The sequence below is a fragment of the Pongo pygmaeus genome, chromosome 1, assembly GCF_028885625.2.
Source record: "Pongo pygmaeus isolate AG05252 chromosome 1, NHGRI_mPonPyg2-v2.0_pri, whole genome shotgun sequence".
Taxonomy (NCBI): domain Eukaryota; kingdom Metazoa; phylum Chordata; class Mammalia; order Primates; family Hominidae; genus Pongo; species Pongo pygmaeus.
The window spans coordinates 75,268,642-75,291,918 of record NC_072373.2 but is presented as its reverse complement, the minus strand read 5'-3'; the positions used below and the strand labels follow the sequence as shown (position 1 = coordinate 75,291,918).

At 36.4% G+C, this 23,277-nt stretch overlaps 1 protein-coding gene across 11 annotated transcripts in view; it reads left to right on the top strand.

The window, feature by feature from the left end:
* Positions 1 to 23,277, top strand: part of RABGAP1L (RAB GTPase activating protein 1 like) — an 852,978-nt gene that overhangs the window by 534,270 nt on the left and 295,431 nt on the right. For 10 of the 11 annotated variants that reach the window (XM_054449610.2, XM_054449637.2, XM_054449629.2 and 7 more), the window contains 2 exons: positions 16,161 to 16,286; positions 18,773 to 18,916. In XM_054449610.2, coding sequence (XP_054305585.1) covers positions 16,161 to 16,286; positions 18,773 to 18,916 — 270 coding nt within the window. Of the gene's footprint in view, positions 1 to 16,160; positions 16,287 to 18,772; positions 18,917 to 21,876; positions 22,366 to 23,277 lie in introns of those variants that run through there. The other variant, XM_054449680.2, reaches the window with a different exon arrangement.

Here is a 23,277-nt window from a genome sequence, read left to right as displayed (position 1 = left end):
TAACATGTAGTAGTTTAGACAATGGAAGAATTAAATGTTTATCACAGTAGACTCTTACATCCATTTATGAAATTACAAGAAATTTGTCATTTACAGTTGGAGAATGTTATAGTACAGATTGCCTGCAACCATTATAATGTTCAACTGCCTTTGTAATCAAATATACAATAATAATTTGTAATTTCATAATCATAATATTAGTCTTTATCTCTTAGTCTTAATAAATTATGACCTGATTATATTTCACTTACTCTAAAAATTATATAAAATATTTTAGATAATTTGTAACCCAATAATTTTTCTACAATATTTATTGTTAGAAGTTTTAAATTTTTTAATTGAACATGTACCTTTTTAGACATTCAGAAGATTATGTTCATTTTTAAGGTTAAATTACTGTATGTATACTAATATTGGCATTTATAGAAGCTTTCCAACTGCAGGAAGGATTATGTTTGAATAATCCAGCATGTTTAAAACCATTGAATTTTTTTAAAAAAACTATGACTAGGCACAATTCCTTTCGAAACTGGTTTGGCTTTGTATGATAAAGATATGCACACCCAGAAGTTTTGCTCCTAGACATACCTTAGTCAAATTTATGCACTTATACATCAAAATACATGTATTACTTTTGTCCTAATTAATAGTGTTTATAACAGTCAAAACACTGAAGCAACTCAAATGTCCACTACTAAAATGTCCAATATTAGAATTGTAATTAGACAGTAAGATGGCTAAATTATGGTATTCTTAGAGTATGAATGCCATACAGCAATGGAAATGAATGTTTCACACTACATTGATTCATATAAATGAATCATATAAACATAAGATTTAGTTTAAAAAAAGCAAAGTACAACATTACATTTGGTATGATTCCATTTTGCATAAAGTTCAATAACAGGCAAAACTAAATTCTATTTTTAGGATGCTAGATAGATGGAAAAAACTATAAAGAACACCAATGAAGTGATAACTGTTAAAGTTAGGAAAGTGATTTCTCTAGGGAGAAACTGGGAATCATGACTGAAAAGAGACACATGGATTTTCAGGGCTATCGACAGTATTCTCTTTCTTAACCTAGAGAGTGGTTACATGCATCCTTTGTAAGTTTTTTTAGTTTATAATCAAGTATTAATTAAAGTGTACATTTAACTTTTATACATTTTTCTGTTTTTTGTATTTCAGAGTAAAATAAAATTAAAAATTATAAATTTTAAAATATTTCTCACCAAAAAGACAGGTATGGGATAAGATTTAACCAATGGAAGTAAATAAGAAGCAGAACTACCTATTACAGATTCCAGAGTCCAAGGTGACAAGATAAAGGCTTCATTTTGAAGTCTCTATCGTATATATATATATGTAACATATATATATATGTTAAGTATTTGTGGCATTATATTATTCAAGACTCTTTCTGCTGCATGTGACAGAATTGACTCATATAACTGGGAAATCTAGGGTCAGAGATGGTTTTTCACATGACTGGACTCCAGAGTTCATATTTTGTCATCAAGAATCTGTATCTCTGCTTTTCTTGAATTTTATTGTCTTAATTATGTTAGTAGACAAAAAAGTGGGCAAAATGACTGTTGGCTGGCCTGGATTCATATGATGAGGACAACTTCATTTAAAAGGGACTATTTTTTGCTACCTCGTTTAAAAGGGACTGTCTTTTGCTATAGCTCCTGCATTTATTTAAAGTGACACACAACAACAACAACAACAACAACAACTCCCTCTCTTTTTCTTCCTGTTGGACTTTGGCCTGGTTGGGTAGGGCATTCTAATTGTCACAGCCCAGGTCTTTAGTCCAGATCAGTGAACTCCATCAGCCCCTCCTAAACAATGGAATGGTCTTCCTATAGGAAGAGGGGTTTTGATATCAGATGATGGGACAGTAGGATGCTAAACAGGTACATCACACCATCTTGAGTGATATACTTACTACAAGATTTTTAGTGTATTTGAAAAATAAGTCCTATACTTCCAAATCACTTTTCCTTCTAGTTCAAGCGAAAGAAGCATTCATGTTCCTATTCCAAGTTAATCCTTATCAAGTGCTTTTGAGCCATTTTCCAACATCTCCCTGTGTCCTAATACACACAAACATTTTACCTATTTAAAAAATATTTAACTACTGTCTTATGTCTCTCTGCCTTTTTGAAACTGAACTCTTTCAAAGGATACTGAAAAGTACAACTGTGAATTTGGATTGCAGTTTAATACCTTTCAAGTTATATGGCTTTGGGCAAGTCTCTTCAGCTGAGCTTTAGTTTCTTGTTATCATCCTTCTAGGCTTATTATGAGTATTGAGTACCTTATGATGAGTGTAAAGAATCTTACATATTTTGTACCTAGCACAAAAATAATGCAGTTGTGAGATTAAAACCAAGCTTTACTTAACAGACCTATAGTTACTGGCAAGTCATTTAACTTCTTTGAACTTCACTAGTATTATATTTATAATGTAAAAGTAATGCCTACCTTGCAGGATTTTTGTGAAGATCAAATGGGGTCATGAATGAATATGTTTACTAATGGTAACTGTTGCTGTTATTTTTTAAATTAATAATTATTTGCTTTTAAATTAATAATTATTTGCCCAGCCAATTTTCTTTTGGTCCCTGGTCCAACTAATTTGAATGGATTACACATAGGAGACTAATATATCATACAATGATAGAATTTTTTGGCTTATACATTGACATTCAATTTAAATGTATTAAGCTATTTGATTTAAAGGGAGACTAGACAAATGGCTAGAAGTTTTCATTCTATTTGCTTTTTAATATGTAAACAAAAAATGAAGACATGATGAATAACCGTCATTTTCAAGGTTCACTAGCATTCATCTTTTTTTTTTTTTTGAGACACGGTCTTGCTCTATGACCCAGGCTGGAGTGCAGTTGTGAGATGTTGGCTCACTGTAGCCTCTTCTACTGGGTTCAAGGAATTCTCCTGCTTCAGCCTGCTGAGTAGCTGGGATTACAGGCACATGCCACTATGCCTGGCTAATTTTTGTATTTTTAGTAGAGATGATGTTTCACCATGTGGGCCAGCCTGGTCTCGAACTCCTGATCTCAAGTGATCACACACAGCCGCCCAAAGTGCTGGGACTACAGGCATGAGCCACCATGCCGGGCCCATTCATTTTTGTTGAAGAAAATTGGGAATATCAGTAGAGTGTTCATCTCCTTCATAGAGAAAGGTAGATCATTCCGAAAAGATGTGAAACTCATCATGTGAAGTAGGAAATTTAGTTTTACACTAACTATGGGGATTACTTTAAATTATCAAAATGTAGTTTTACTTCAAAAAATACCTTGATGTAAGTGATTTCAGGTGCATCTTAAAGACTTAAAATACTTAGCACTGCTTTGTTTTATACTTTATTGTGGAGAGAAGTAGTGAGGGCTTGGAGATTGTCTCCATTCAGTGATCATCACAATTAGTAGAGATGGCAGATCATTATCAACATTTATTACCAAACAGTGATTACATCACTCAATTCTCAGTTATGCATGTGAGGCAGGTATTTTTGTTTTGTATTTCATAAAGCTATGGATGATATTTTGATATCTTAAATTATAATATTTTAATGTTTATCCCCTCTTTTCCTTAATGAAATAACACTGGTGATAAAGTTTCTGTACACAGCAAAAATGGACATTCCGTCTTAGAGACCCACCATATTCCAACACCTTAATATTTTATTTAAAGATGTGTTGTTCAATTATTTATTTTTATGGTAACTTTAGACCAATTGCATAAATTGGATAAATTGGATTATCTTATTCTATGAAGCACTAATCATTGTAATAAGTTAAATAGTAATTTTAGTGCTTTTTTTTCTTTTTTTTAATTATTATTATACTTTAAGTTTTAGGGTACATGTGCACAGTGTGCAGGTTAGTTACATATGTATACGTGTGCCATGCTGGTGTGCTGCACCCGTTAACTCGTCATGTAGCATTAGGTATATCTCCTAATGCTATCCCTCCCCACTCCCCTCACCCCACAACAGTCCCCAGAGTGTGATGTTCCCCTTCCTGTGTCCATGTGTTCTCATTGTTCAATTCCCATCTATGAGTGAGAACATGCGGTGTTTGGTTTTTTGTCCTTGCGATAGTTTACTGAGAATGATGATTTCCAATTTCATCCATGTCCCTACAAAGGACATGAACTCATCACTTTTTATGGCTGCATAGTATTCCATGGTGTATATGTGCCACATTTTCTTAATCCAGTCTATCATTGTTGGGACATTTGGGTTGGTTCCAAGTCTTTGCTATTGTGAATAGTGCCGCAATAAACATACGTGTGCATGTGTCTTTATACCAGCAGGATTTATAGTCCTTTGGGTATATACCCAGTAATGGGATGGCTGGGTCAAATGGTATTTCTAGTTCTAGATCCCTGAGGAATCGCCACACTGACTTCCACAATGGTTGAACTAGTTTACGGTCCCACCAACAGTGTAAAAGTGTTCCTATTTCTCCACATCCTCTCCAGCACCTGTTGTTTCCTGACTTTTTAATGATTGCCATTCTAACTGGTGTGAGATGGTATCTCATTGTGGTTTTGATTTGCATTTCTCTGATGGCCAGTGATGATGAGCATTTTTTCATGTGTCTTTTGGCTGCATAAATGTCTTTTGAGAAGTGTCTGTTCATATCATTTGCCCACTTTTTGATGGGGTTGTTTTTTTCTTGTAAATTTGTTGGAGTTCATTGTAGATTCTGGATATTAGCCCTTTGTCATATGAGTAGGTTGCGAAAATTTTCTCCCATTTTGTAGGTTGCCTGTTCACTCTGATGGTAGTTTCTTTTGCTGTGCAGAAGCTCTTGAGTTTAATTAGATCCCATTTGTCAATTTTGGCTTTTGTTGCCATTGCTTTTGGTGTTTTAGACATGAACTCCTTGCCCATGCCTATGTCCTGAACAGTAATGCCTAGGTTTTCTTCTAGGGTTTTTATGGTTTTGGGTCTAACATTTAAGTCTTTAATCCATCTTGAATTAATTTTTGTATAAGGTGTAAGGAGGGGATCCAGTTTCAGCTGTCTACATATGGCTAGCCAGTTTTCCCAGCACCATTTATTAAATAGGGAATCCTTTCCCCATTGCTTGTTTTTCTCAGGTTTGTCAAAGATCAGATAGTTGTAGATATGCGGCATTATTTCTGAGGGCTCTGTTGTGTTCCGTTGATCTATATCTCTGTTTTGGTACCAGTAGCATGCTGTTTTGGTTACTGTAGCCTTGTGGTATAGTTTGAAGTCAGGTAGCGTGATGTCTCCAGCTTTGTTCTTTTGGCTTAGAATTGACTTGGCGATGTGGGCTCTTTTGTGGTTCCATATGAACTTCAAAGTAGTTTTTTCCAATTCTGTGAAGAAAGTCATTGGTAGCTTGATGGGGATGGCATTGAATCTATAAATTACCTTGGGCAGTATGGCCATTTTCACGATGTTGATTCTTCCTACCCATGAGCATGGAATGTTCTTCCATTTGTTTGTATCCTCTTTTATTTCATTGAGCAGTGGTTTGTAGTTCTCCTTGAAGAGGTCCTTCACGTCCCTTGTAAGTTGGATTCCTAAGTATTTTATTTTCTTTGAAGCAATTGTGAATGGGAGTTCACTCATGATTTGGCTCTCTGTTTGTTATTGGTGTATAAGAATGCTTGTGATTTTTGTACACTGATTTTGTGTTCTGAGACTTTGCTGAAGTTGCTTATCAGCTTAAGGAGATTTTGGGCTGAGACGATGGGGTTTTCTAGATATACAATCATGTCATCTGCAAACAGGGACAGTTTGACTTCCTCTTTTCCTAATTGAATACCCTTTATTTCCTTCTCCTGCCTAATTGCCCTGGCCAGAACTTCCAACACTATGTTGAATAGGAGTGGTGAGAGAGGGCATCCCTGTCTTGTGACAGTTTTCAAAGGGAATGCTTCCAGTTTTTGCCCATTCAGTATGATATTGGCTGTGGGTTTGTCATAGATAGCTCTTATTATTTTGAGATACGTCCCATCAATACGTAATTTATTGAGAGTTTTTAGCATGAAGGGTTGTTGAATTTTGTCAAAGGCCTTTTCTGCATCTATTGAGATAATCATGTGGTTTTTGTCTTTGGTTCTGTTTATATGCTGGATTACATTTATTGATTTGCGTATATTGAACCAGCCTTGCATCCCAGGGATGAAGCCCACTTGATCATGGTGGATAAGCTTTTTGATGTGCTGCTGGATTTGATTTGCCAGTATTTTATTGAGGATTTTTGCATCAGTGTTCATCAAGGATATTGGTCTAAAATTCTCTTTTTTGGTTGTGTCTCTGCCCGGCTTTGGTATCAGGATGATGCTGGCCTCATAAAATGAGTTAGGGAGGATTCCCTCTTTTTCTATTGATTGGAGTAGTTTCAGAAGGAATGGTACCAGTTCCTCCTTGTACCTCTGATAGAATTCGGCTGTGAATCTATCTGGTCCTGGACTCTTTTTGGTTGGTAAGCTATTGATTATTGCCACAATTTCAGATCCTGTTATTGGTCTATTCAGAGATTCAACTTCATCCTGGTTTAGTCTTGGGAGAGTGTATGTGTCGAGGAATTTATCCATTTCTTCTAGATTTTCTAGTTTATTTGCATAGAAGGGTTTGTAGTATTCTCTGATGGTAGTTTGTATTTCTGTGGGATCGGTGGTGATATTACCTTTATCATTTTTTATTGCATCTATTTGATTCTTCTCTCTTTTTTTCTTTATTAGTCTTGCTAGCGGTCTATCAATTTTGTTGATCTTTTCAAAGAACCAGCTCCTGGATTCATTGATTTTTTGAAGGGTTTTTTGTGTCTCTATTTCCTTCAGTTCTGCTCTGATCTTAGTTACTTTTTGCCTTCTGCTAGCTTTTGAATGTGTTTGCTCTTGCTTTTCTAGTTCTTTTAGTTGTGATGTTAGGGTGTGAATTTTGGATCTTTCCTGCTTTCTCTTGTGGGCATTTAGGGCTATAAATTTCCCTCTACACACTGCTTTGAATGTGTCCCAGAGATTCTGGTATGTTGTGTCTTTGTTCTCATTGGTTTCAAAGAACATCTTTATTTCTGCCTTCATTTCATTATGTACCCAGTAGTCATTCAGGAGCAGGTTGTTCAGTTTCCATGTAGCTGAGCGATTTTGAGTGAGTTTCTTAATCCTGAGTTCTAGTTTGATTGCACTGTGGTCTGAGAAACAGTTTGTTATAATTTCTGTTCTTTTACATTTGCTGAGGAGAGCTTTACTTCCAACTATGTGGTCAATTTTGGAATAGGTGTGTTGTGGTGCTGAAAAAAATGTATATTCTGTTGATTTGGGGTGGAGAGTTCTGTAGATGTCTATTAGGTCTGCTTGGTGCAGAGCTGAGTTCAATTCCTGGGTATCCTTGTTAACTTTCTGTCTCCTTGATCTGTCTAATGTTGACAGTGGGGTGTTAAAGTTTCCAATTATCATTGTGTGGGAGTCTAAGTCTCTTTGTAGGTCACTCAGGACTTGCTTTATGAATCTGGGTGCTCCTGTATTGGGTGCATATATATTTAGGATAGTTAGCTCTTCTTGTTGAATTGATCCCTTTACCATTATGTAATGGCCTTCTTTGTCTCTTTTGATCTTTGTTGGTTTAAAGTCTGTTTTATCAGAGACTAGGATTGCAACCCCTGCCTTTTTTTGTTTTCCATTTGCTTGGTAGATCTTCCTCCATCCTTTTATTTTGAGCCTATGTGTGTCTCTGCATGTGAGATGGGTTTCCTGAATACAGCACACTGATGAGTCTTGACTGTTTATCCAATTTGGCAGTCTGTGTCTTTTAGTTGGAGCATTTAGTCCATTTACATTTAAAGTTAATATTGTTATGTGTGAATTTGATCCTGTCATTATGATGTTAGCTGGTTATTTTGCTCATTAGTTGATGCAGTTTCTTCTTAGTCTCAATGATCTTTACATTTTGGCATGATTTTGCAGTGGCTGGCGGTTGTGCCTTTCCATGTTTAGTGCTTCCTTTGGGAGCTCTTTTAGGGCAGGCCTGGTGGTGACAAAATCTCTCAGCATTTGCTTGTCTGTAAAGTATTTTATTTCTCCTTCACTTATGAAGCTTAGTTTGGCTGGATAATGAATTCTGGGTTGAAAATTCTTTTCTTTAAGAATGTTGAATATTGGCCCCCACTCTCTTCTGGCTTGTAGAGTTTCTGCCGAGAGATCTGCTGTTAGTCCGATGGGCTTCCCTTTGTGGGTAATCCGACCTTTCCCTCTGGCTGCCCTTAACATTTTTTCCTTCATTTCAACTTTGGTGAATCTGACAATGATGTGTCTTGGAGTTGCTCTTCTCGAGGAGTATCTTTGTGGCGTTCTCTGTATTTCCTGAATCTGAATGTTGGCCTGCCTTGCTAGATTGGGGAAGTTCTCCTGGATAATATCCTGCAGAGTGTTTTCCAACATGGTTCCATTCTCTCTGTCACTTTCAGGTACACCAGTCAGACGCAGATTTGGTCTTTTCACATAGTCCCATATTTCTTGGAGGCTTTGTTCATTTCTTTTTATTCTTTTTTCTCTAAACTTCCCTTCTGGCTTCATTTCATTCATTTCATCTTCCATCACTGATACCCTTTCTTCTAGTTGATTGCATTGGCTCCTGAGGCTTCTGCATTCTTCACTTAGTTCTCGAGCCTTGGCTTTCAGCTCCATCAGCTCCTTTAAGCACTTCTCTGTATTGGTTATTCTAGTTATACATTCTTCTAAATTTTTTTCAAAGTTTTCAACTTCTTTGCCTTTGGTTTGAATTTCCTCCTGTAGCTCAGAGTAGTTTGATCGTCTGAAGCCTTCTTCTCTGAACTAGTCAAAGTCATTCTCTGTCCAGGTTTGTTCCGTTGCTGGTGAGGAACTGCGTTCCTTTGGAGGAGGAGAGGCGCTCTGCTTTTTAGAGTTTCCAGTTTTTCTGCTCTGTTTTTTCCCCATCTTTGTGGTTTTATCTACTTTTGGTCTTTGATGATGGTGATGTACAGATGGGTTTTTGGTGTGGATGTCCTTTCTGTTTGTTAGTTTTCCTTCTAACAGACAGGACCCTCAGCTGCAGGTCTGTTGGAATTTGCTAGAGGTCCACTCCAGACCCTGTTTGCCTGGGTATCAGCAGCGGTGTCTGCAGAACTGCGGATTTTCGTGATCTGCGAATGCTGCTGTCTGATTGTTCCTCTGGTAGTTTTGTCTGAGAGGAGTACCCGGCCATGTGAGGTGTCAGTCTGCCCCTACTGGGTGGTGCCTCCCAGTTATGCTGCTCGGGGGTCAGGGGTCAGGGACCCACTTGAGGAGGCAGTCTGCCCGTTCTCAGATCTGCAGCTGCGTGCTGGGAGAACCACTGCTCTCCTCAAAGCTGTCAGACAGGGACATTTAAGTCTGCAGAGGTTACTGCTGTCTTTTTGTTTGTCTGTGCCCTGCCCCCAGAGGTGGAGCCTACAGAGGCAGGCAGGCCTCCTTGAGCTGTGGTGGGCACCACCCAGTTCGAGCTTCCTGGCTGCTTTGTTTACCTAATCAAGCCTGGGCAATGGCGGGCGCCCCTCCCCGAGCCTCTCTGCTGCCTTGCAGTTTGATCTAAGACTGCTGTGCTAGCAATCAGCGAGACTCCGTGGGTGTAGGACCCTCCGAGCCAGGTGAGGGATGTAATCTCCTGGTGTACCATTTCCTAAGCCCATCAGAAAAGCGCAGTATTCGGGTGGGAGTGGCCCGATTTTCCAAGTGGCGTCTGTCACCCCTTTCCTTGACCAGGAAAAGGAACTCCCTGATCCCTTGCGCTTCCAGAGTGAGGCAATACCTCGCCCTGCTTCGGCTGGCACACGGTGCGCTGCACCTACTGACCCGTGCCCACTGTCTGGCACTCCCTAGTGAGATGAACCCTGTACCTCAGATGGAAATGCAGAAATCACCCATCTTCTGCATCACTCACGCTGGGAGCTGTAGACCGGAGCTGTTCCTATTCAGCCATCTTGGCTCCTCCCCGGCTTAGTGCTTTTTTTTAAAGTAGGTAGGTAACATGGTACTACCTAGTGGAGGAACTGCATGTACTAAGGTGAAGTTTGACAGTACAACGTAGCATTGCATCTCACATCTTGGTTGATTTTCTTTATGCCGATTGAGGGATAAGCTGAATAGTCAACACAAAATATAGATAATATAAGAGCTTTTTATATTTAGCATTTGGAACAGAATTACAGGAAATCAAGTGCTAATATAGTTGCATTTGGCTGCCCCTTGCTTCTAGCCTTCACACCAATAGTTTCCTTCTACATTTTTGTTGGCAGTTACCAACGAATTGCCTTACTTGTGTGGTATGACTTCATTAAAAAGGCAGATATATTCAGAATTTTGCTAGTTTATCTTAAAGAAATATTTAACACTTGATATTTATTGAAGGTTCTATACTAAGAGTTGTGGAGCGGCGGGTACAACATTAAAGTAGTGTTTAGAAGTTAGAAGTGCTCAAATAACTGTAATGGTACGCAACAAAGGGTTTTTGTATTCAGAGAAAGCAGGGGTCTCCTCACGTTAAAAGGAAATAAGAAAGTGCCACTTATGATCAGTTTTAAAAGATCAGTAATATTTTAAAGGCAGAGCTGTGCTATAGAGTATACCCCAACCCAGTTATTCCCTCTGAGCTTGTATACAAAACTATGTGGAGAACCTTGAAAGTGCAGTCTGTCTGAGTCATAAAAAGCGTGGGGAGGAGGAGGGGGACATTCTTCCTAGTGATACACAAGAAATGCTGTCATTTAATATGAAAAGCAGCACATGTTTGCTACTTCGTGTTAAGAACTTAAATTCCAGCAAATAATTTAAACAGAAAGATCTTAGAGTAAAAATTTTACCTATGCATCTGTTTATTCTTTTGAGTATCCTTGTATAAAGCACTTTGGTAATTGTCAATGTATAAGACAGAGTCTCTGTCTTTAAGGAAGGAAAGATAAGAGAAATTTACATTTAGTGATTGCCAACAATATGCATATGTTGTCTCTTAAATATATTTCATTTAATACTTGTAGCATCCCTATGACATAGGTATTATTATTTCCAATTTTTTAGAAGTAAAAAAAATCCTAGGCATTAAAAGAGGTTGCCTGGTCAAGCTCACCCAGCGAGTAATTAAAACCTTACGTGAAATTAACATCTATTGGTATAATTCCAAAATCATGTTTTTCCCCTGCAGCGCCTTTTGCGTATTCATGATCTGTTTCTGGGCAAAGTTTTGAGGGGAATGATTGAATATAGGTTCTTGTAGATTATACCTTTATACAAAAGAAAAGTGATAGATTCTTAGTAAACCAAAATATAGTTGTCCCTCAGTATTGGGAACTAATGAGGAATTGGTAGCAGCTGCGTGACCTTACTAAAAATAAAAATCAGATCCACTGCTGTAAACTCTTCACTGATTTCCCACTGCACTTAGAATACATTCCTAACTCTTTATCATGGTCATATCAGTGCTGTGCTACATCCAGATCATACCAGCTTTTGACGGCCAATTGTTAAATTTTCAGGAATTCTGTGAACCAGTTGTTAAGCACAGCCATTGTTAAAAATTAAATGATAAAAACTTACAGTTAAATAACTCACATTGAAAACAAAACTAATAAGTACCCAAAATTCATCACTTTATAGTTATGTTACCACTTTTTATTGTTGTCTGTGCTCTTGAACTATTTACATTGTCTGTTTTATCTGTATGATAAAAATGGTATATAATGGTATGCTGCAGCTCTACTGTTACACATCACTTTTCTACTGCAGTCCATTTATTTTCTGATATTCTACTCTGATCTCTTCCCCTACCTCCTCTTTACGCTCAATAATTCATGGATTTGCCCTTTTGAGGCTATTTTCTAGATCTTGCAGGCACGCCTAATGTCTTTTTATTCTTTTTGTTGTTGTTGTTTCTCCTCTGACTATGTATTTTCATATAGCCTGTCTTCAAGCTCACTGATTCTTCTGCTTGATCATCTACTGTTGAGAGACTGATACATTTTTAAGTTTGTCAGTTGAATTTTTTAGCTTCAGAATTTCTGCTTAATTATTTTTTATTATTTCAGTCTCTTTGTTAACTTTATCTAATAGGTTTCTGAATTTTTTCTCTGTATTGTCTTGAAGTCATTGAGTTTCCTCAAAGTAGCTATTCTGAATTCTCTTAAATGTCACATATCTCTCACTCCAGGATTGGTCCCTGGTATCTTGTTTAGTTCATTTGATGACGTCATGTTTTCCTGGGTATTCTTGATGCTTGTGGATGTTCATTGATATCTGGGCATTGAAAAGTTAGGTATTTATTCTAGTCTTCATAGTCTGGACTTATTTATACCCATCCTTCTTGAGAAGGCTTTCCAAAGGGAATTAAGTGTTGTGATCTAAGTCTTTAGTCACTGAAGCCATATCTGCTTTAGGGGATGCCCCAAGCCAAATAATGCTGCAATTTTTGCAGACTCGCAGAGATATAGCCTTGGTGGGCTTGGGTAAGATCTGAGAGAATTCCTAAAATCTCTTTTTCTCTTCTCTCACTTTCCCCTGAATAAATAGCGTTTTTTTATCCTCATGCTGGGCTTCCTGGAGTTGAGGAGCAGGGTGACACAAGCACTAGCCACCACAGCTGGGACTGGTTACTATGGCTGCAACTGCACTTGGTCACACCTGAAGCCAGCATGGTACCTGACGACTACTGCCTGGCTACTGCTGGTGTTTATGCAAGGCCCCAGGGTCTTTCCATCCAGGGTAGCAGGTTTCCTTCTGGCCCTGGATGGATCTAGAAATGCTGTTCAGGAGCTAGGGTCTGGACTCAGGGGATTCAGGACTCTGCTTCATGTTACTGTGGCTGAGCCGGTACTCAAGTTGTAAGACGAAGTCCTCTTTACTCTTTCCTCTCTTTTCCACAAGCAGAAAAGGAGTGTCTCCCAAGCTGCCCTGCCTGGAGTTGGGGAAGGGGTGTAAGTGTAGCCACTCTTACTTTTTTGTTGTTGTTTCTATTTGATCCCTTGGCTACCCCAGCTGGTGTTTCACTGGATCGTATGTACCCCAAGTCCACTGGCTTCAAGCCCAGCACAGCACCAGGACTTGCCGGAAGATTGTAATACTTGTGGCCTAGACTGCTTTTCAAATTTGTTCAGGACACCAGGGCACTTTAGTCTACCAGGGGGCTTCCCCTCTGGCTGGGGCCAGTCTAAATCCTTCCTTCTTGGGTGCTTGCTAAATTCTGTCCTATGTTGTGTTCTGCTGTGACAAGGCAGCACTGAGTACCAATGCAAAGTCCCACAATCCCTGCTCTCTCCCTTTCCCAAGTGCATGGATTCTTTCTCTACACAGTGCTGGGGGGATAGGATAGGTGTGATGTAGACAATGTAAGACTGTTTTTTCTACCCTTTTCCATGCCTTCTTCCTTGATATCATGTTAAAACCAGGTACTGTGATTGCTCACCTGATTTTTTGTTTTTATGAAGGTGTTTCTTGCGTGGATAGTTGTTCAATTTGGTGTTCTTGAGGGAAGATGATTGCTGAAGGATGATTGCTATTTGGCCATGTAGCTCTGCCTCCTCCAAAATTGTCTCTGATGTTTACCTTTACTTCCAACACCCAACATTCCCTAGTCTAGGACTTCTGCATCCTTACGAAACTCAAGTAGAGTTGCCTGTTTACTCTTCCCCTAGGGAGGCACTATACCTTTATCTCTGTATCCCTAAAGCCTAGAACAGGGCCTGCACCTCATCTGTTCAGTGACTATACGTATGAATACCAAAAGGCACATAAACCTTTTATTTGCCCTAATGATTTTACCACATTCAAAGAAATAAAAACATAGTCCCTTTATAAGATATCAGATGGTAAGACATTCAACTAATTGTCATTTACTTAGAAAGAGAGAGACTTAAGTGAATTTGTATCTGTAGGACTGGCTACAGTTCAGTTATCTTTTTTTTTTTTCTCTCTCTCTTTTGAGATAGAGTCTCAAAACTCCAGGCTGGAGTGCAGTGGTGTGATCTCAGCTCACTGCAACCTCCACCTCCCAGGTTCAAGCAATTCTTCTGCCTCAGCTTCCCCAGTACCTAGGATTACATGTACGCACCAACATGCCCAGCTATTTTGTATTTTTAGTAGAGACGGGGTTTTGTCATGTTGGCCAGGCTAGTCTCGAACTCCTGACCTCAGGTAATCCACCCGCCTTGGCATCCCAAAGTGCTGGGATTACAGGCGTGAGCCACTGCGACTGGCCTGGCTACAGTTATCTTAACATGCAGCTGTTTTGTATAGCCATTTGAGTAGAGATCTGAGAGGAAGACGAAGAGGCTTACACCTTGGTAAGAGAAGTATTCTTGGCGATATATGTTCAAGTTAGTGTCACTTGAGGCTTTGGTGACAAAGGAGTAAAGAATACAGTGTAATTGTATCCTAAATAACCAAATGGAAGCTGAAAAATAGTTGCTAACTTGAATAGCTGAGGTCAGTGGCCAGAAATTTTGAGAAGGTCTCAAACAACTCATAGGTAAAAAGAAAATAAGCAAATATTTAAAGAATCAAAATGAAAACACTATAGTGTATTTATTTAACTTCAGGAGATGTTATTTAACAAATTTGGGTATTTTATGGTTTATAATTAGAAAATAGAAGTGGCTGATTTGTATAAAATCTTGAACAACTCCATTTCTAAGTGGATAAATGGAGCTCTACTTGATTCACTTATTGAAGTATGAAGTTAGTCTAACAAATGTATGAAATACTATAATCAACCAAATGTAAATTTTCAAGTAAGTAATATTTAAAGTAGATGTTTATGTAATAGTTACATCCTAGGACACTGAGTAAGTACAGCTTTTTCTGTATGCTTGGTATAATTTCTAGAATATTAGATATGTCCCTTTCCATATTCTTTCACCTGTTGATACCATTGTTTAGAGGTTTGTTCCTTTGACTTCAGACTTTATTCCCTGTTCAGATAAAAATACCTCTGAGAAAGCTAATATGTTAGAGTTTACTGGCCATTTCCCTGAAAACTGTATTTTACAGAAAGTAGCAACATCAAGAAAACTGAGGGAGGATAGTCTCACACTATTTACCAAAATTTAAAATGCATTTATTTTTTCACCCAGCATTCCCCCTTTTGGGAATGTGCTCTACCCCACCCCATTTTTGCATATGTACAAAATGGTGCATATACAAGGTTTATTGAAGCTTTATATGATTAAAAAATTAGGAACATCTCAAGTATCAATAGGAAACTGGTTAAATGAGCTATAGTACTTTTATATAATGGAATACTGTGTAATTGCTTTTAAAAAAATAAACAGACAACTCTTTATATACTGAGATAGAAGGATTTCCCACATATATTATTAAGGAAAAAAATCAAGATGTATAACAATGTATATAGAATATTATCTTTTATGTGGGATGGGACAAAATAAAATTAAAAATGTAATAATTTTATTTGCATAGATAATCAGTGGCAGAATACAGGAGAAATCATTAAGAGTAGATATGAGGCTATGCAAAAGAGGTTGGGGGGTGTAGGTACCGGGGATTAGTTTATATATAATGATAGGGAGGAATGAGACTTTTACCTTTAGATCCTTTTATTACATTGTTTTGATTTCTTTTTTTTTTTTTTAAGACAGAGTCTCGCTCTGTCGCCCATGCTATAATGCAGTGATGTGATTTTGCTCACTGCAGCCTCCGCCTCCCAGGCTCAAGCGATCCTTCCACCTCATCCTCCCAAGTAGCTGGACTACACGCTCATGTTGCCACACCCGGCTAATTTTTTTATTCTTTGTAGAGACAGGGTCTTGCCATGTTGGTCAGGCTGGTCTCAAACTCCTGGGCTTAAGTGATCCGCCTGCCTTGGCCTCCCAAAGTGTGCTTTGGTTTTTTAATCATGAGTGTATTGCCTATTTTTAAAGATAGCTTAATGAATGAATGACAACATGATTAAAATGAACAAAAGAGGATAATTCATCTCAAGGAGGTCATGTCACTCTGCCAAAGACTGGCACTGAAGGACTTCATTCGCTCCAGGCCTTCAGCTACTTATGCAGAGGACTAATAACATGAAGGAACTTTTTTGACATTCTGGCAAAATGCCACTTATTTATATTGTATATGTATATATTTTTCTGTAGATGCCAGAGGAACAAGCATTCTGTGTTTTGGTGAAAATCATGTATGACTATGGTTTGAGAGACCTCTACAAAAACAACTTTGAAGATCTTCATTGCAAATTCTACCAGTTGGAGAGACTAATGCAGGTAAATAAAAATTAGGAACTTTTATCACTCAGGGATTTGTTGAGTCATAGAAAAAGCCTAATAGAGTTGGTAAGCAATAATGAATTATAGAAGTTTAATGGAATATTATAGAAAATGTAAATGGATTTAGTTTCAGACCAACATCTACATTGGTCTATCATATGTTTATTTAGCCATTTTACTATTTTAAAAATATCTCACATTTTAAATGTTCAAGTTAAATATACTTTGAAGTGAGAATCTAATGAGTTTAATCATTAAGAGATTGCCAAGTATTGTTTGTGGAGGAATGAAGATATTCACAGAGTAAAAATTGAAATACCTAAGAGCTTTCTCCATACTAATTAGCACCACTTCCTTATTTGGGTCCACATAGAACACTTAGAAAAGCCAGAAAGATATTCATAAGAGAATAAAACATACCTAAAATACTGTAGGAATATATTTAAAATTTTTTAAATATAATTCCTAATCTCAATGTTGTTGTTGTGCTTTATAATACATATTTATAAATGTGTGTGAGAAACATGCATCCTTTTGTGTATACCAAATATTACATGGTAAAAAAGATTGTGACCACAGGCAAAGTGATTGACCAGAGCTGACAAAAGGAATTTTTAACTAGCTTTGGAGTTCCACCCGAAGTAGATAATCTTAAATTTATAATGGGTCTATGTGGTATGTTTATGTGACTTTGTCTAAAAGGGGTTTTGGGAATCCAAGAGAAATGTGAAGTAAGTACATGGATGGATTTGATTCCATATTGGGGAAGGGTAAAATGGTTGAGGAAGGAGGTTCATGGAATGTGAGAGCAGAAGATGCTAGTGGGAGCTCATTGATATGAACTGCCATGGGATCCGCAGGTGTCTAAAGAGGGAAGTGAAGCCAATAGGAGACTGAAAGATTAGAAGAACAGGGCAGTAGAAGATGAATTTGCAGTGAGGTTAAAGGAACAATTTATTGGGAGAAGGGAATGTAGGAGGGTAGAAGGCTTTAAAATTGAAAAGAAGTAAAAGGAGGGAGGGATGTAAAACGAGTCATAAGTACAATGACAAATGGGCATTAAGGAGGAAAAAGACTGTGGAGAAGAATCTGATAAGTATGGATATTAACAGCAATAAGCTCCTTTTTAACGATTTAATTCTACCAAGTAAATATTTGGGATTACTCGCTTTTTGCCTTTTATTTACAAAAAAGTTCATATATTTTCAAAGGTCAGTATTCCTAAGGGCTTTGAGAAGCAAGTAAATATACCTAATAAATAACAAATTTGTGGTACTATGAAGAACCTCAACCACATTTTTCTATTAGCACTTTTTTTTCAGTTAACTGAATGAGCATTTGGACATTCCATTTGAAGTACCTAATGGACACATTTGGCTATTTTTCAAAGAGAGCATGTAGTTCAAGAAATGGCTTATTTTGTTTTTTATTCTTCTTTTTGTGGTCTATTTATGAAAACAAAATGAAGGTGGCTTTTGTCTTTCAGTTATGGTAATAGCTATGCTAGTACTTTGTACCTTGCTGTTCATGCTTTTGAAAACCATTTGCTTGTTTAAATTGGGAGAAGAAAATAAAGTTACCATAAAGGCATTTTTAGGAGATATCCAATTTTATATGTTATACCTTTGCACAATTTCTTTGCTTTGCCATTTTTAATATGTTGAAGACAGATTTCTAAATAGTTTGTCGTAGCTTGGAATTTTCTAAGTGTTCAAAAAATATACTGAAACATCATAGACCCCAGATAATGTTGGCATTAGATGATTTCCAAAGAGAAGATACATTTCTTTTCTAGCTAGTTAAGAATTGAACCCTGGGCCGGGTACAGTGGCTCACACCTGTAATCCCAGCACTTTGGGAGGCCAAGTCTGGCAGATTACTTGAGGTCAGGAGTTCGAGACCAGCCAGGCTAATATGGTGAAACACTGTCTCTAGTAAAAAATACAAAAAATAATCAGGCCTGGTGGAGGGTGCCTGTAATCTCAGCTACTCGGAAGGCTGAGGCAGGAAAATGGCTTGAACCTGGGAGGCAGAGGTTGCAGTGAGCCAGGATCGTGCCACTGTACTCCAGCCTGGAAGACAGAGCAAGACTCTTATCTCAAAAAAAAAAAAAAAAAAAAAAAAAAAAAATTTAACCCTGAATGGGGATGTTATGACTTGACCCTGGAGTCAGGATACTCATTAGACTACAGATGCTCTGGTAGAATGAGAATTTTGCAAGAATCAAGAACAGTCATGTGAGCAAGAGATGGTCTTTCTTAGTTGTTTATAATAAGTCTGTTTTTATTTTCCTCAATTATCTGTCATATCCCTAATTCTCATCTGCTGTCATCACTTCTGTGCAGTTATATAAAAGACAACCAATACTAGAATAGAGTTACAGCGATCATAGAAAGCTGTTTGTAAGTTGCAGTTGTGGCAGGAACTTCATTGTTCTGCTGCAAGCTTCTCATTGCTCCTAAATTTTCCGCTTTGACTTTTAGGAACAGCTACCGGACCTGCATAGTCATTTTTCTGATCTGAACCTGGAAGCTCATATGTATGCATCCCAGTGGTTTCTCACTCTTTTTACTGCCAAGTTCCCACTCTGCATGGTGTTCCACATCATTGACTTACTGCTTTGTGAGGTAGAGTGACTCCCATCTTTCACTAAGCCAAAATAGAAAGTAGTTTCTACTAAAAATAGTTACAGTTTTCTTCCTTTTGTTTTTGCTTGTGACATTAAGCCATAAATACTCACTGACCAAAAAGTTGTATTTGAATTTTCAGTAAAAACTATTTTAATTGTAATTTTATTATTTCTGAGGAATGAAAATGTTAAGGCATATATAATTCCTACAAAGTAAAATGGGTGATTAAATTTGCATAATTATATTCGTAATAAGCCTATATCTGTATAATAATGTTTTACCAGTATAAAATGCCTTTAAGGTTAAATAAATGAATTTAGAATTGGGTGTTTTTTAATATTAATGCAGTTATACTGCAAGAGTGAATATAAATGAAATTTTTATAATAACTAATTTCTCAATTCATCAGATATCTTTCTGTTTATCATGTTTGGGACTCCTGCCAAATGATGAGACAAATGATAAACTAAAGCTATTATGTCATATAATTATATTTTTATACAGTAGAATATTTCAAAAATTAGTTTGTAAAATTTCTTAGGTGTTTATATTTGTGTATTTTATTGTTTTTAGTTCCTTAGATGGCTGTATTTATTTACTTTACTCTTTTAAAGAAATAAACAGTATTATGCATATATACGGCTTATATTGGTCATCAAAATGTTTGACTATCTTAGCAGTAATAGGGAATTTGCCAGATAAGAAGTGTATATTTTCAATGGCAGTATAAATGTATATAAAATATAACTATCTTAAAAAGCAGGACTAATAAAAAATATAACCTTATCTATGTGATTATAAGCTTAATATATAATCTAGACAGTTTTGTACTACTATGCTTCTTAAGGTAAACATCCTTTTAAAAAAATTTTTTTGTATAAATTTAAGGGGTACAAGTGATGTTTTGCTACGTGGATATATTGTGTAGTGGTTAAGTCTGGACTTTTAGTGTAACCATCACCTGAATAACGCACATTGTACCTGTTGAATAATTTCTTATCCCCTACCCCCCTCTCACTGTCCCATGTGAGTCTCCAATGTCTATTATTACAAATTCTGTGTCCATGTATACACATTATTTGGCAGTATTTGACTTTCTGAGTTGTTTTACTTAACATAATGGCCTCCAGTTCCATCCATGTTGCTGCTAATGACATGATTTTACTCTTTTTTATGGCTGAATAATGCTACATTGTATGTATATACCACATTTTCTTTATCCAATCATCCACTGACAGACATTTACGCTGATTTCGAATCTTTGCTATTATAAATAGTGCTGCGATAAGCATGTAAGTGCACGTATCTTTTTTTGTGTAATGATTTCTTTTCCTTTGGATAGGTACCCAATAGTGAGATTGCTGGATTGAATGGTGGTTCTATTTTTAATTCTTTGAGAAATCTCCATACTGTTTTCCATAGAGGTTATACTAATTTACATTCTCACCAGCAGTGTGGACTCTTTTCTCTACATCCTTACTAACATCTGTTATTTTTTGACTTTTTAATAATAGCCATTCTGACTGTCATAAAATAATATCATGTTATGATTTTAATTTGCATTTCTTTGATAATTAGTAATGTTGAACATTTTTTCATTTGCTCATTGGCCATTTGTATATCTTCTTTTGAAAAATGTCTGTTTATGTCCTTTGCCCACTTTTTAATGGGGCTAGTTAGTTTTTCTGTTGTCATTGAGTTGTTTAAAGATTTCTCTTTCTTTTCTTTTCCTTTTCTATTCTCTTTTCTTTTCTTTTCTTTCTCTTTTTGAGATGGAGTCTCACTCTGTCACCTAGGCTGGAGTGCAGTGGCACGATCTCAGCTCACTGCAACCTCCACCTGCTGGGTTCAAGCAATTCTCCTGCCTCGGCCTCCCAGGTAGCTGGAACTACAGGCACACAACACCATGCCTGGCTAATTTTTTGTATTTTTAGTAGAGATGGGGTTTCACCACTCTGGCCAGGCTGGTCTCAAACTCGGCCTCCCAAAGTGCTGGGATTACAGGCATGAGCCACTGCTCCCGGCCAGATTCCTCTTTCTTAAAAGGAAAGTCTAATGATTTTAATCACACTAGGAATTAGAAGTTTACATGTAAAAAATAAGATTTAAAAAGATGCAATGTATAAGCTATATAAAGCATAAAAATGTTATTTCTCAGCCTACTAAAACAGTAACAATTATATATGCAGGCAAGGCTGGTCTTTTGCTCTTCAATGGCTTTAGTTAGTACTTGCCTAATACCTGAAGGTCACAGGGCATTTGTAAGCATGTAAGAGTTTTAATCATTTGTACTGTACTTTGATAAAGAAGGGTTCAGTGACTTGCCAGGCTTGCAGAATAGGTTTCCAAATCCTGAATATATAACAGCTAGAGAATCTGATTTATAATACGGCAATTCTCCGACTTGTTTTACTTACAAATTAGTTTGTAAAATGCCTTTGTAAATGTATCTTAAAGGAAGAATTCAGAATTAGGAGCTAAAACTTTATTCAAAGTCAACATGGTGTAATCACAATACTCACAAAGCATATTTGGTCATTTGTACCAAAAACTATCTGATTATCCAAATTGGTGTAGTGAACAGTTCCAACTCTGCTATTTTATAGGGCAATACTCTTTGAAAGTATAAGCCAAATTCACATCTTCGAGTTTTAGAATATTAAAATAAGTGAATGCTAAAAGTTTTGATAAATATTCATAGACTTTTTATATACTGAGCTGAGTTTAGTATTTCATGGTATTTCATAAAAATAGGAAAGTGGGGGTATGACATTTTAACAGTTTTTGAGTTATATATAGTATGAGCTTGCAAATATTTATTATTGCTTCACAATTTTTGCAGAAAGAGATTAATTTCATACTAGATTGGTTCTATAGTGTTTATTATAGAAAAGGGAATAAAATTAATGTGCTTAATCATAACCAACTAAATGTGATTTCTTAATCACTTTTCCTAGAGTGGTATCTCTGCCCTTTGACTTTCTGAAGTTGTCTGCCTGAATGGTGGCACCCGTGGCATTGGAACATTGTCCATGGGTTTTCTGGAACCTAGATTCAAATTGAAGATACATGAATTTCTCATGTCAGTTAAGAAAACTAGCAACATTTGTGCTACAGAAAAGATAAATAAATTTATTAGCCTTCCCATCACTTGTCAACTGTGATTTACAATCAGTGTTTGAAAGGTCATAATGTTCATTAATATTAATAAGAACATCATAGATATTACCTTTCCTCCCCTTAAACCTGTACTCTATAGCTGTTTAAGGAAGTTGGAAAACTTTTCAAAACATAGGTTGTAATCATAGCATCATGATGTTCAGGGAAGTAAATGGTAACATCCTTTACCATTAAAATTGCTTTTCAGAATAATCTATTGGAAACAATATTGTAGTGTGCCTCAGGATATTTATTCTTTCCACTAACTCATCTTTGTCAAGAATTATTTTACAAAGGAAATTTTTGAATAAACTTTTACTTCCTGCATGTCTGTGTTTTCTTTTTGCCCCTTTCCTTCTTGTAGTTAATAAAATATTTATATCAAAAGCTATTATTTCATATGTGATGACATATTCTAAGAATTGGTAACACAGTCTTAAATAGATTATCCATAGGTATTTGTTTTTGTCATATTCTCTGTTTTTAAGAAAACAATTTAAATTTTGAGGTTACGACTCAACGTTTAGTTAAAAATGGAAGGATAGGAAACTCTCAGGTAGAAAAGTGTTGACTTTTCAAAGTTTTACATTCTGATTTTTAACACGTACAACATGTTTACTCAAAGATCCCATTGCAAAGTGAAAAAGAAAGACATTGAGTTTGAAACTTTATGCTTAGAAGACATATCATGACATGCTTTCCTAAGCTATATTTTAAAGATTTCTTCATTCATTCTGAGGTTAAGCCAGTAAAGTTAATTTAGCAGAAAAGAGAAGAATTTTATAGACCTTGACAATGCAGCCTGACTGAACAACTGCTAATTATTTAATAGTTTTATTTAAAGTATTTGCTTAAATCTGAATATATGATAACATGGGTTAGTTAATTCCAGAATGATGGATAGCAATGGGATTTGAAACTGGAGTTTAAAAATACGTTTTCTTATGTTAAGATGAGTGAAAATCTGTTTTGATTGTCTTTTAGTCAGTAACTGAAATGAAAATCATTTTTAAAAAAACAAACCTATATCTTATTATCTGCCTTTATCTGTTTAGCAAGATAAGAGTCTAAGTGTAATAACATTTATAGTGTAAATATTATGCTATTAACCTACCAATAATAAAACATTGCAGTCTTTAAAATAACTTTTTATTGAAGTATAATAACAGATAAAAGAAAATTTGCAAATATTAATGTAG